Below are 14,194 nucleotides of genomic sequence, written 5' to 3'. Positions count from 1 at the left end.
ATTTCAACGAGAACATAGCTGTACAGAAAAGTAGCAACAGATATTTTAGGAGATTTAAATTGAAATTTTGTCAGTAAGAATAGTATTATGATGGCCATATGCCGCATTTCATTGATGAAGTTATGTCACTGATTTTAGGTACTACGATACATTGTTCACTTATTTTAAAACTCATCACATTTTCTCCTTAGTTTTCTATTTTTTATAACTTATTAACTAGATGGGTTTATTTTTAACGTGAAACTAAGTATCAATCATTTCCATACCACCATAATCTAATTTATACACGATCTCGTGCACTTGACCCCTGCCGCTTCACAATCAAATACAGCGCCGGGAATATCCTTCAATCAGCGCCTCTTCCGATGTGCTAAACTATGAGAAATTCGATTTGTTTTTATCTGTTTACGTATGGGGTATGTGATGAGTCGTTCGTGATATGTAGGTTTTGGTAGATATATATCTATCAATTTCTTTTAGGTACTTACCGCACTAGTTAACAAAATGGTTACGTGATTTCAAATTAAAATATTGGTTGCGTTGCATATTTGGTGAATTTTATTGTACTCGTATTAAGTCACAGTATTGTTTTATTCGCCGATTTTGTTTCGGAGAAAATGAATTTTGGCGGCACAGTAAGACTAAATCCTCTAGGAGTGTGCATACTTTTAGGTGCATGTATTTTACTTTTTGTGTACATGAATTACGGTCCTGATGACATTCGAAAAGAAATGTCCTCGGGTACTTCAGTAAATTTGAAAAAAATGTTAATAAAAGCTATAGATGCTTCGGTTAAGGGAGGCAAAGAAGTTAGCAAATTTAAAAATCATAATTTTCACGAAATGAGCAAGGGGAAGACTAAAGAGGGCGCGAATGATCCTGTCACAGACGCAGACTTCATGTCTCATTGTGCCATGTATCAGGCGCTGATCGAGTCCTATCCAAACGTAAAGGTAAGTCCCTCGCATAGAAACCCATCACTCTGAGATTCCCATCATACTTCTAACGGGAAACTATAAATATCAACTCAAATATATATTATCGACGTAAATTCAGCTTCCTTTTGCTAGCACTATGTGCAAGTTTTATGGCACTTGGCCATATATTTACCCAAAATAACAAGACAAAATTAGTTATTAATTAGCGTTAGTTTCATTTCGATTCGGCACTATTGTGTAGCACACAACAATTGACAATTAAGGTAGGCTAACACTATTCAGAGGTTTTGCTTATAGAAAATATCATGGAAGCAGTTAGTGTCACAATCAGTGGTAACAAAGAACCAGGGAGAGCATTTTTTGTGAAACCATAGCGTGTTAGGTAAAAACTAACCATTTCATACAATTATACCATTATTTCTGGGTACCAGTGTATAGTTCCCCATTTTAAAATCCCTAGTATTTCCCATTATTCTATTCAGTTATGCAGCAAAAAATCACGCATTTGGTCTTCTAGTTAAAGGTATCGTCTACCTATGTGTTGATAAATATTAGCTGTCATCATCTCTTTCCCTTCCCTTCTACGACACTCATGTCTTCCTTTCAGATTATAATTCAATGAAAATGTTTCCCATCAATCGAAATTTTTCCAATGTGCGCCCAATTTCAAGTCATCGCATGACACTTTCACTTCACAACCCATAGACCAATCACCAAACTGATTTGCTGGCCTGTATAAAGATTCACTGCATGTCTTATGCAATATATGCCACTTAAGTTCAAAGGAAATAATGTTAAATATATTATGCATGTTGTATTGTTCACATAATAATGAATTTAGATAATATGGTTTAATGCAGAATCCAGCAATTATAATTGTGTAACAGCATGGCTTCAATTTAGATATATTTTTAATGAAAAATAATTAGAGCTCTCTGAAAATCAAACCAACGACTTTATCACACTACTACCAATTGCTGGAGTGGAGTAGACAGGGATCTCTTCTAATAATTTAGAATTGTGAATGATCAAATGTTGCTTAGCCAGTCACCCAAATGGTTACAATCGTTACACAGTGCAGGAAGAATCACTGTGATAGGTATGGGATTAGAAAATTAAGGCAATGGTATTCTCAATAAATAGGAAGGAAGAAGAGATAAACATTAAATTAAGGGATATAAACTAGGACAGGGAAAACAGTTGACTAATTTGGCTAGTGTTTTGGATGAGGGTGAGGGTATTGAGAGAAGAATTGTGGTGGGTAAAAATGAATTTACTTAGAAATGATAGTTGATGACAGACAACTGAAGTACAGATTTAAAGAAAACTACTTTATGGAGCATTGTTTTTTATGGTCCTGAACTTAAGTAATTGAGGCAACAGGGTAAGCATATATTGAGGGCTTGAAAATAAAGGAAAAAATAAAATGGATGGAAATGGGGATAAATGGTGAATTTCTAGGCATGCTAGGTGAAGAGAAAAGGCTGTTAGGAATATTTTAAGGCTGGACAAGCAGACGACGGAGATACTGAGAGGCAATGGCATTCTAAAGATGGTGTTGGAGAGGAGAATGCTGGGCAGTGATGTAGAGGGAGGAAAAGAATAGGTATAGATAGGATATATGATATAGATAGAATCGGTATGGATAGAATCAAGAGATGTACGTAGACTTAAATTGGGTACTATATTAATCTAATTATTGGGTTTAAGAATATTTAGCGCAATGCTTGGCCTTGGGAGTGCAGTACTGTGAAGTGCTGAGGCCCTTCAAAAGCCTACCCTAAGCCTGTAGGTGAATACTAACAACAATAAAAGCATACTTACATGGTCCTTAGATAAAAAGGAAAAACTTGATCCTAATAAACTGAGGTACTCATTGGTTTATAATAGATTAAATACGTAGCTTAATTCTATCGATATTCATTCATTTAAGAGTACTGACAGAAATCCAAGCAGAAATGTATCATGTCAGTTCACAAAACGATTGAAAAGCAAACTCATATTGTTAACTAAATACACACGCCGATCTATTTTTACACAAAAGTGTGTTCATAATCGAAAATTCATTTATTTTCAGTAATCGGTGGTAGTAGTAATAAGAGGAGGCAAACAATAGCTGGGGCCATTTACACGATTAGGTAAGGGTGGGCAATTGGAGAGGGGTAGTATTTTCAGGAAATAGAAGTAGGGTGAGGAGAAACTCAGGATCATCATTAGCCTTACTCTTAATGAAAGACAACAATGGGTCCGCAGTTTAACATCCCGTCCAATACCCTGAGCTTTCCACATAGCACCCTGATGAAGGATCAGGATACCTATAAAAAAATCCTTCCAGGGTGCAAGGCCAGCACAATGATCCCCCACACAAACATGATCACCTTTTAAGAAAGTCATAAAAAAAATACGCAACTGTGGGTCTTTACTGAAAGAAATAGCCTTCACTTACTGTACCCAAAATAGTACTTTTTTTCATCTGAAGTGACTACTTCTAAAATGTTCGCCCTTTCCATTTTGCTTGACTGAAAATATGATGATGAGCACGTAGGCATGGATGAATAAAAAGGCATGATTTCTGGAGCTATTCATAGCCACTTATGAAAACCCTAAAATACAAGTATTAGTGTTGGTAACTTCACATTTCAGAATAAAATCAGCTAAGGATAAGATATGTTGGGAATTGATACATTCAGCCGAAGTACTTTGGCTGGATGGAGTATAGACTTTGCACACACTTTTACGCAATTCTTTGGCAATACATTAATCAATCTAGTAATAGTAATCAATTTTCATTAACTACTATTGGAGAGTGTGCATACAGTTGGAAGTGAATGGAGAGAGTCGTTAGAAGTGATTTTATTCCATTTGAATTTTCAAATTAAGTATAATCCCATTGACTGAAAAGTTTGGTTTTTTTTCATTTAGTTTATTAATTTAGTTTATTAAATTTTAATTTAGTTTAATTTCTTACTTTTTGTGACTCTTTTTTGGGAAAAGTCACCTCACTAATATTTGTGTAAGCTATCCTTTGAAGCACATTTACTACCACCAATGCCTTGAGGTTGGCATCAGAGTTGGCCATTGAAATGTCTGCAGCCGACACCCACACCCATTTGAAAACCCCACGAAGACTTCACTGCAGTCATGTACAGGCAAAACACTAAATCTTAAATATTTACTGACTATTTTGTACTGGTGGTAATTAGGTAAGGTGACCAACAGTAGGGGGTCATTGGTACTATTTGGAACAGACAAAGAAATTTGGTAGAGTTAGGATTTCAGAAAATGAGGAAAGAAACCCCGAATTAGCATTACAGTATAACTTCAAAGGAGAACAGTAAGGGTACTACAATTCAGTGTCCTATCCAGAGGAGTGTACCCCACTTGGAAGTGTTCTCAACATGGAACTAGATAAGCCAGTGACATTAGTCACCAGTGCTGTACCTAGTGACTACTACAACTACTCATTGTAAGAAGTGGTATTATGACCATCGAGCGACAACACTTATGTTCCATGCGCTGATTTATTTAAAAGAGAATATTCCAACTCTGCCAATAAGATCATGAGCATTATTTTGAGCATATTAATCTACACGCTACATGTTTTTTAACTCAAGCATTTGATTCCACAAAAGATTTTTTATGTAGACATGAAAGAAATTTCCACTTAATATTTGTTCAAATTTACTTGTATTTACATACAGGATTAATTTTTTCTAATGGACAATGTTCATTGAGGATTGCAGATACCATTAACTCGTAAAATTATTATTAGAAGGCTATTTATAAGTGAATTATGAGGACTTGTAAATTGACTTCAATCTCATTATTGTGTGATGATATCTTCCTTTTTTTGTGAATTTCAAATTGATATGATATTTTGATGTTTCATTTGACACCTAACTATTCACTACAAAAAGGGACCCAAGCCCCAGGCCCGTAAACAAAGAATAATTATTTCTATATTTGAGAAATGGACCACCATTCAAAAACATTAAGGGCTGGAAGTATCATTTGTGACAATGAAATGCTGGATTAAAATTCAGTGCTGATACCGATAATGAGTAAGAGCAGCATAGCATAGCAAGTCATAGCATACTGCAATTGGTACCTTTGATCGTGATACAGCAGTAGTGTACTGTCTGCAGTAATGCCATCAGATTATGGACTGTTAATAATAATAATATTGTATTGCCCACTAACCATACATACCATGTAGGTATAGGAGTTGTCAAAGACGAAGAGAGGGACAAAATACAGGCACATTTTGACACTTTGAATATGCTTAAAAAAAGAGTATATACATTAAGTATTTAATAAAAACAATGCATTATAAATGATTGACGTTTAAAAATTCATTTCGTGAATAATAGCACTTGAGTAGGAGTTTCCCGAGTTTCAATTTGGAATTGCATAATTTATCATTCATTTTCAATGAATGCGGTAATTTGTTATAAGTTCTTACACCCATTGCCATTGGGTTTTTGAATAAAATTGCTGATTTGTGGTGACTTGTGTGGATGTTGTGATGATTTCTAGTTGAATAAGAGTGAATATCACTATTTGCATGAAAGAGATGGACATTATTTTTGATGATGACAGACATTGCAAATATATTCATGAACGGAATGGTAAGAACATTTGATTTTTTTTTATAAGGGCCTACATGGTGTCCTATAAGCAGCACCAATTATGAATATAATAATGCAAAAAAATTCTTTCGTAGTCAAGATTTAAATTAATAACCTCTTGAAAATTTGTTTGTTATCACAACACCAGTTCAAGACACTGTCTAAGACCTTGTGTTTTAATCAGGAGCCTTTGACTACTTTTGTCACAATTTATAGTTTTAATCACCAGGAAGTATTATGGAATTAATGCTTTGATCGTTTTTATTTATTAATGGTAGGTCAATAATAAAAAACAAAAATAAGATAGGTCCAAATGTTTGAACCCTGCGGCACTCCATTGCTATTGGGATAGGAATTTGACATATATTTTACAGATTTTAATGTTATTTTCACTGTTTGTGATCTTTCAAATAAATGAGATTGTAGCCATTGCAATGTCAGCAGCCGACACCCACTCTTTCAGCCTTACCCAAAAGGAGGGTAAGGCGAACAAGATCAAACGCATTCAGAAACAAAGCAAGGACTAAATTGTGGTTATCTAAGGAATTGGTTGTAGAATTGAAAGCACTCTTGAGTGATGACTCCATAGATTTGTCTTTTTGATAACCCCCATTGCGAATCCGAGATAACTTGGAATTTATCGAGAAACATTACTATTCTAAAAAATTAACTCGAATACTTGAGCATATTGAGATTAGAGAGATATTGTCTAGTTATTAGTTAATCTCTCTCTAGATTAGAGAGAGATTGGTCTATAGTTATACATTTCCATTTTAACACCTTTATTTTTGCATACTGGAAAAATTTGATAACTTTTATTGGTAAGGAAATATTCCTCATTTCAAGGATTCATTCATTAAATAAGTTAGGGGTTAAATTATATAGTCCTTGCATTCCAACAACAGTCTTTTCCAGGTGTTGCATCTAAACATCCCTGGAGATGTTTTTTTCAAAATCTTATAAAGGCAGGACGACCCCTTAATGATCACAGGTATATAGATACAATGTTTCTGGGATGCTGTTTTCGTGAGCAGTTGACTGTTTTGGAAAATTTCCGTAGGTTTCTGTAAAACTTAAAAAGGATTCATTCATTTTATTTGCAATCAGATTGGTATCAGTGCTAATAGTACCCGAGCTATCGTATACTTAAGGAATTGAGCTATCTACCCTTTTATTAATTGCTTTGTTTATTATATTCCATGCTTTTTTTATTTTTACTACGGCCTGTGAGCAGCTTAGAGTCATTGTACAATCTCTTTTTTCTTCCTGATAAGGAGGGTATATTCTCCCTACATTTTGAAATAATCCGACCTCACATCAGGGGTATTTGATAATTTACAAAATTTAGCTTTTTTCTTAAAGAGTACAATGATGTCATCAGACAGCCTAGGCTTCCTCCTATACTTCAAATAATTTTATATTGTTCTAACATTTGGATAAACATTCAAATAAATGATAGAATTTTGATTAAAAATAATTGAAGCTGGTTTCAAACTAGTTGGCTGAGCACACTTGCCAAAGCCTCTTTTCTTAATGCATTAATAACACTCATAGTGTTGCTCCTAGAATTAACCTTTTTGGAAATAAACCTGTCTGATTGTTCCCGACTATCCAAGGTCAATGTAGTTCATTAGGTTACATTATTGTATTATACATACATTATTGAAGAAGTTACCCGGGATTTTCCTCCGTGCCTCATTCTGGCATGTTATTAGCCCATGGATGTTGTTTGGTCCAGGAAACATATATATTATCCACTAGGAGAGTGCAGGCTAAATGGAAGATGGTTAGAGATTAAATAATTTTCCCATTTCATTTAAGTGTTTTACATACTTTAGCAGTTTTATGAAGTTTATTTCACTATATTTAACAAAATTCTGAATGCATAGACAAATTTTCATAGCATTTTGGAAATTAAACTCCTCTTCTCTAGGATCATTCTGAACTCCCATGTGTGTGATTAATAAATACTTAGAATAATAGATAATTATTTTAGAGATGTTGCCTTTATCAAATGTTATGGGGAAGTCTCAACTTTAGCATACTTTACTTGAAATGCATTCTGTAAAAGGGGCAATGAGTGAATTTAGGGTTATTGATGTCCTGTTTTTTTTCTAAGTGCCTTATTCTACAATAAATTACAATATTATAAGTTAAGCATGTGCTTTCAGTGCCTGTTTAAAGCAAGAGTTATAGTGAATGTAGTGAACATTGCTGCTTTGGTGAACGTTAAAATATGTAGTACAATTTGAAATATATATAATTTTTTAAAACTGTTATTAAAATGCCTATTTATGACATTATTACAATTTGGTATCTTTAAAATTGGATTGGTATTTATCTGAAAAGCAATACCCTCTACTGTGATATATTGTCTGCAACTCAATAACCAGTGTGTTAAGTTAGTTCTAATACCCATTAAATTGTCTATAACCTATGTTGAAGAAGGATATATTGTGCCTCAACATCTAATTAATATCAATTTTAGGGCACAACTCAGACCATTTTGTTTAAATAAAAAAGTGGTGTGATTAAAGCCAGCTTTCAAACCGAAATATCTTTATTAAATTGTCGAAAACCTAGCATATTGACAACTGGCTATGGGAAACCATGGTAAATAATATATGTAATACATTTTGAATTCTGATTTAGTAAGGAGGCATGGCTGAAATATTGATAGCCCCTTAACAGTGTTTGTTTTGAAATCCTTAAATCAAGCACTTATAGCTTAATTATGGATAGTATAGTAAACACATGAGCAATACATTCAGAATTCTCATATAACTTACCAAGATTAATTAAATATTATTTCATTTTCAATGAGTCAAAATGTATTCTGTACTTGATTTGACTATTTCATACTGAAGGGCAGAGATCACATTACTGAATAAAATGGTTGATGTAGCCATGAGATGAGAATAGATTTCTTTCAAGTTCCAATAACTATTTTTTTCCATATTTCCCTCCTTTTGCCTTTATTTAAATCTTCCTTCTTTGGCCTACTTCAGTAGAAAAAGAAGAGAGGGTATTATTATCCATATAATAGACATTTTTCCTTAAAATGGGGGGACAACACTCACAAATATGTATGGTAAAAAAAACCCATATGTACCCTTTATTGTAAGATTTCTATGCCATATTTATTAGATATGTGAGAAGGCGATGGAGTTAACTCATTATCTCTCACTCTGACAATTATCACATATTCATCAGCCAAAAGTGAAGTTTGAATACCCTTAAATGCAGTGAAAATTCAGTCGAACAAAGTGCATGTTGATACATATACATGCACATTGTCAACAAGGAAACTCAAAATTTTATAATAAAATAGGTCGTATAACATAATTTTAAATTAAAGCTTCAATCCTACATGGTGGTTTATTTTTCCAATAATTTATTTCACATGCACTTCAGTTCAATAGCTAATGAGGTCAACATTTTATTCATTAAGTAGCTATGAGGTTTCTCTGAACCCTTAACAGACCAAATGAAATTATCATCAAAGATGGCAGTTTTTCCTTACACTTTGTGATGTATCCCATCTGTGTAGTCCTTTGGTGGAAGGACTGAATTTTTATTTTGCGGTTAAAAATCATTTGAAGGCATTTTGTGAATATGAAGGGGAATATTGAACAAGGCATCATAAATTCAGCAAATAGTAATGGAGAAGAAAATCAGTTTTGGCTAATGAACTTGAGTCTTATGAGAAAACAATACAATATTTAACAAAATCAATTTGCCCCTGCAAGGTAGGTAATCAAATGACTCCACTATAAACTATTTAAATGCAGATGGTTATCCATTCTTCCCTGGTACATGCTTCTGGTGACATTTAACCACACAATATTTTCATGATGATTAGCATTGTGAAGAAATTAATGTCATTCAATTTTCAACCTGCATCAATCAGTATTACTTTGCTGTCGTTTACTGCTTTCGAATACGTTTGCAGATGCTGGAGCATTACCTGCGTTTGATTCAATTGGCAAACAAAACACTCGTCGTTCATTTACAGCATAGGAGGGAATGACAATTTTCCTTCGCAGTGTTATTGGCACAAGGCATTTGACTTTTATAGCATCATCAAGTGCCTATCACAATGTAATGCATTGTATCAACTAATAAAATTATCTGGAAAATTGCATTGCCCTCTACCTCTTAAGTTATGGATATGAACAACTTTCACAAAGTGAAACCAGACACTATAAAGCTTATTCTGCCTTAATGGTTTACCACACAGGCTATATCTACTGTCAACATTTGGTATTTGAGATACACCATGAATTGGCAAAAAAGTTTTTGGTTATCATACTCTCCAAATTTTAGGGTACTAAATTCAGATTCCTTCTGTCAAGCCATGCTGATCCCCTAAAATAGTCAAGTCAGAGGTCTTTTTGTTTTAAAATACTGACAACACTATAGATTGTCAATGGCACAAGCAATTGTTCAGCGAGGCAAAAGTACATAATCATGGTCTGACTAGAAAGAACTAGATTTTACATCAATTGAAACATATGGAAGCGATGCATTGGGCCCAGGCTTTGACAGTTAAACTCACCACACCAAAAAGAAGGAAACTAGCAGGGCATTTGTCTGCTGTAAACTGAAACATGTAAGGAAACATTGCCAATCTTACAGTTATATTAAATATTTAGTGCAATCATAAAAAGAAGAAATTAGCATATTTTAAAGAGTACTAGTCTTTGAAAAAAAATAATTATTCTCTAGTTTCACATATCTGTGAGAATTATGTAATGCTAAGGAAACAAACTAGAGAGATCATTTTCACATTGCAGATAATTTCTGAAGAAAAGCCAAATAAAAAATGTGACCAGCTCCCATCACAAGATTTAAGTATTCCCATTGAAAATTATATTATGCTTAAAGATGTAAATGTAAATGCCGAGGATATCACAGTTTGGATTGATCCACTGGATGCCACACAAGAGTTTACTGGTAAACCATGAATCACAATTTTGTTTTTCTGTCATATTTTGTAATGTTTCCAATAGTTAATACTTGATTAATTTATTATTTTAAATGCATGAAAGAAAGCCTCTTCAAGTATGTTACAACAATGGTTTGCGTAGCAGTCAAAGGAGTTCCTGTTATAGGTGTGATACACCAACCATTTATTGACCAAACAACATGGGGCTGGGTTGGTCAGGGAGCCTCGCCCAATTCTGTAAATAACCAGGTAAGAGCAATTGATTGCAGTTTTAGATTTAAGCCTTTTTCTAGAAAATCTATTTCAGCATTTTCAGAATATCTAGCCATCAAACAATTTCACTCAGGGTTGATATATAGCCTAATAATAATTACACAATATAATATTAAATTCCCTTCCAGCTTCAACTAGCCAAACAGAATTGTTATTTGTCCTTCGGATTTATCCAGTATTAAACATTTAAACACCCTCCTCATAGCTTTTGCTGAGGGTCATGCAAGCCAACATTTAAAAATATCAAAATCTGTATTCACCAATGATTTTTTTTACAGAAAATACAAGAGAAGCAAATTATTGTGTCGAGATCACATGCCGGGGAAGTCAAAAACATTACACTTCAAGCTTATGGAAGTGACTTTTCAGTAGTACCAGCTGGTGGAGCAGGTAATATTTTTACACTTCACTTGTGCTTCTATACCATTCTTAGCTAATAACATTTAAGTTCATAAATGAACTTTAGGCAAGTATACTTGTTTGAAAATTTATAAAGAAGTTGATGAATTAAGCAAGGGCAATCAAAAATATTGTAGGTATGCTCTTGATATAATTAAAACATCTACCTAGGAAATACAAGTATGTTATTAAGCCTGTTGGGGTAGAATTGATCTATCACAAAAACACAAATTTCCAATTCATAATAGCAGTGCTGACTGGAAGACAGTGCAAAAAATGTAAACTACTGGTTATAAAAGTTGTTAACTACAAGTGTTTAATGCTATTAAACTTAAAAAAAAAGTCTTCTATTTGTAAATTAGTTTTTCCCTGCAATACCTTTAGTACAAGCAAACTAGTCAGCTTCAGGATATTATTTAATAACTCCAAGAGTTAGAGCTTGACTAAACACATTTAAAAGTATTTGAGATGAGAAATTCTTATTGGGGCTTCTCAAAGAATCTATTTACAATTATGAATGATTCAGCGGAGAAATTGGTGAGGTTCTTGGATGTAAATCTCAAAGAAGGCTTAAATGTTTGTTAAAAATGCCAGTAAGGGGAATTAAAACCATCATTGAAAGGAATGGGACTGAAGTCCTAGATCAAGTTAAAATGATCAAATTTCAACACAAGATGGTAAGTTGAAGCTATTCCGCCAACCGCCAAATTTTCTGTTCATGAATTAGTAATTCTAACCTCAAAAAAATTTCTATTCTTAACTAAGTTAATTGATGAAGTAATACATCAGTCATCTTCGCAGATCTTTTGAAATACAAAATAAGCTTTAGTATGTGACATTTCACAATATCAGAATGAGTATATTACTATGCTATGCTAAAATAGCATTCACATTAAATTTATTACAATCATTAAGATTAGCAGTAAGAAGTGTGTAAACAAAATCACATTAATTGGCAGCCCTGCATATGATGCAACAAAAGAGAAATTACAGATATTTAGAAATGATGTTGTGATTAAATGTGTAATTCTAGTAGCTTTCGACACAAAGGTCCCTCTTGTGGTGGAATATTTTTCACTTGAGTTGAATTGTGGTATACCCTGTTTTTAGGTTACAAAGTGTTGGAAGTATTGAATGGAAACGCTGCAGCTTATGTCCATGTCACTGCTATTAAGAAATGGGACGTCTGTGCAGGTGATGCACTCCTAAGAAGTTTTGATGGCAAGATGACCACGATTGGAGGAGAACAACTTGATTATGGTGCCAGCTCATCAGCAGTGAATAGTGATGGCATTGTAGCTGCTCTCCAAAAACATAACTGGTATAGGGAGCAGCTACAGAAGTATTATCCAAATACATAAGAAATGTTGTATTACATTTAAGTTTTAATGTAACACTCGTTAATACAAAACAAAATGAAATATTTGCGAACTTTTATTTGTACGTTTCACTAGCTTGTACACTTACGAGGTTGTTTTAAAGTATGATATGTTTCTTTAATATCTGCCACCCGATTCTTACCTTGAAGGATAAAATATAAAACACGATCTTAAAACATATACTCTACTAATTGTCGTCACGTTGTAAAGTTTTTTTCATTGATCTTGTAACACGCATGCATGGGGTAAAGTCTTTCATAGTAATGGGTTTGGTGGCGGCTTCTGGGATATCCTTGATCTTCGAATGAGCCATTTCTGGAAATATATACAACGCACAGTAAATTCATGTGAATAGTAACATCTAATTATGCAACTGAGTTAAATAAATATAGAAGAACCTACCTTTCTTTCCCCTGGGCGGACTTCGGACGGAGAAGAAAACTGGAACTTCGAATACCTTTGTGTCCTTTTCATTTAAATTGGATTTCATTTTCCGCTTTACTTCCTCTAACCTTTTCTTTGCTGCAATTCTATGCTCATCGGTGGTCTCTAAGCGAGGCTTCGTGTTTTTCAATTTTAGGGGGGCTCGCTGAAATAATTTGATAAATAACTGATATTACATAAACCAGCAATTACAATATCAGGCTTGAATTTCCATAACTATTTACCTGAACTTGTTGAGTCTGTTCCACTACTTCCACCCAATCATTCTCCTTCAATTTTGTTAGTGCTGAGAATGTACTTTCCACGTCTGAAATCTATAATTGGAAATTTGTTAGGGCCAAGAAAACTTACATTTTTGAAATTCCACAAAACCGTTTTTACCTCAAGTGAGACGAGATCCCAAAATCCCTGAAGATCGGTTACCGTGACGACATTTTCATCCGAGCCATTCGTACTAACATCAATCAACCGATTGAACTGTTTCAATTTTCCGTTCATTAGCAGCTGAGCTTTCCCTGAAAATATAAATCACTGTCAATGACTTCATGCTAGCTACGCCATTTGATAAAGCATTATTTTAAAAGTTCACCTATTGCCGATCTGATCAACCCAGTGGCATGTTCAGGTAAGTCACTCTGCACTTCTTTCTCCCAAACAACGCACGTTTCTCTTAACTTATTAATTTCACTATGGAGCACCGTTCTAAACAGATTAAGTTCTGACATAGTGAAATAGAATTAATATTCCACTAAGTTACTGATATTATGCACTAACACAAAGAACACACAGATAACCGCTACGGCGTTTGACAAACTGTGACAGCATTTCACACAACAAGTGTTTTCCCGCTAATTCCACACGTTAGCCCGCAGTCTTCGCAATGGATGATGGTAATGCGGTATGACCAACTGTTAAAAGTTTATTTGACTTTTTCATGTAATATCTATATCCTGATAGCCTTATACATTTTTGGAACGCATTCCCCAAATACTGTTGAATTAAATAGTCATAACTAAATATGAATAATAAATTTAAATATATATATATATATATACAAATAAACCTAATCCCGATGGCGAAGAAGGGGAATTCTTTAGATGAGAACAAAGGTGAAACTGGTATACAATAGGTTTGAATGTTGCAAAAAAAGATCTTTTCGATAACATAGAAAATTTTTAAACCATT

The 14,194-nt window shown here is 33.8% G+C and overlaps 2 protein-coding genes across 2 annotated transcripts; one reads left to right on the top strand and one right to left on the bottom strand.

Moving 5' to 3' along the window:
- The first annotated feature begins 414 nt into the window (after positions 1 to 414).
- On the top strand, positions 415 to 12,608 carry LOC139696253 (putative inositol monophosphatase 3). The gene is made up of 5 exons (XM_071594934.1): positions 415 to 953; positions 10,363 to 10,522; positions 10,618 to 10,763; positions 11,066 to 11,177; positions 12,297 to 12,608. Exons 1-5 carry the CDS (start codon positions 618 to 620, stop codon positions 12,545 to 12,547), a joined length of 1,005 nt encoding a protein of 334 aa, XP_071451035.1. The 5' UTR covers positions 415 to 617; the 3' UTR covers positions 12,548 to 12,608.
- Positions 12,554 to 13,861, bottom strand: LOC139696254 (disks large-associated protein 5-like). The gene is made up of 5 exons (XM_071594935.1): positions 13,599 to 13,861; positions 13,391 to 13,524; positions 13,234 to 13,323; positions 12,968 to 13,154; positions 12,554 to 12,880 (listed from the first exon to the last, which is right to left on the bottom strand). Exons 1-5 carry the CDS (start codon positions 13,732 to 13,734, stop codon positions 12,753 to 12,755), a joined length of 675 nt encoding a protein of 224 aa, XP_071451036.1. The 5' UTR covers positions 13,735 to 13,861; the 3' UTR covers positions 12,554 to 12,752.
- Positions 13,862 to 14,194: the final 333 nt, after the last annotated feature.

This window comes from Hetaerina americana, unplaced genomic scaffold (assembly GCF_022747635.1).
Source record: "Hetaerina americana unplaced genomic scaffold, ioHetAmer1.1.p SCAF_7, whole genome shotgun sequence".
In the NCBI taxonomy this organism is placed as follows: Eukaryota; Metazoa; Arthropoda; class Insecta; order Odonata; family Calopterygidae; genus Hetaerina; species Hetaerina americana.
This window is presented reverse-complemented; position numbering and strand designations above follow the sequence as displayed.

Coding starts and splice junctions, on each gene's coding strand:
- LOC139696254 (XM_071594935.1), bottom strand. CDS start 13,734: ATGTCAGAACTTAATCTGTTTAGAACGGTGCTCCATAGTGAAATTAAT. Junction 13,525..13,598: donor GTTGATCAGATCGGCAATAG/GTGAACTTTTAA, acceptor TTATATTTTCAG/GGAAAGCTCAGCTGCTAATG. Junction 12,881..12,967: donor TCCGCCCAGGGGAAAGAAAG/GTAGGTTCTTCT, acceptor ATATATTTCCAG/AAATGGCTCATTCGAAGATC.
- LOC139696253 (XM_071594934.1), top strand. CDS start 618: ATGAATTTTGGCGGCACAGTAAGACTAAATCCTCTAGGAGTGTGCATA. Junction 954..10,362: donor AGTCCTATCCAAACGTAAAG/GTAAGTCCCTCG, acceptor TTCACATTGCAG/ATAATTTCTGAAGAAAAGCC. Junction 11,178..12,296: donor AGTACCAGCTGGTGGAGCAG/GTAATATTTTTA, acceptor CCCTGTTTTTAG/GTTACAAAGTGTTGGAAGTA.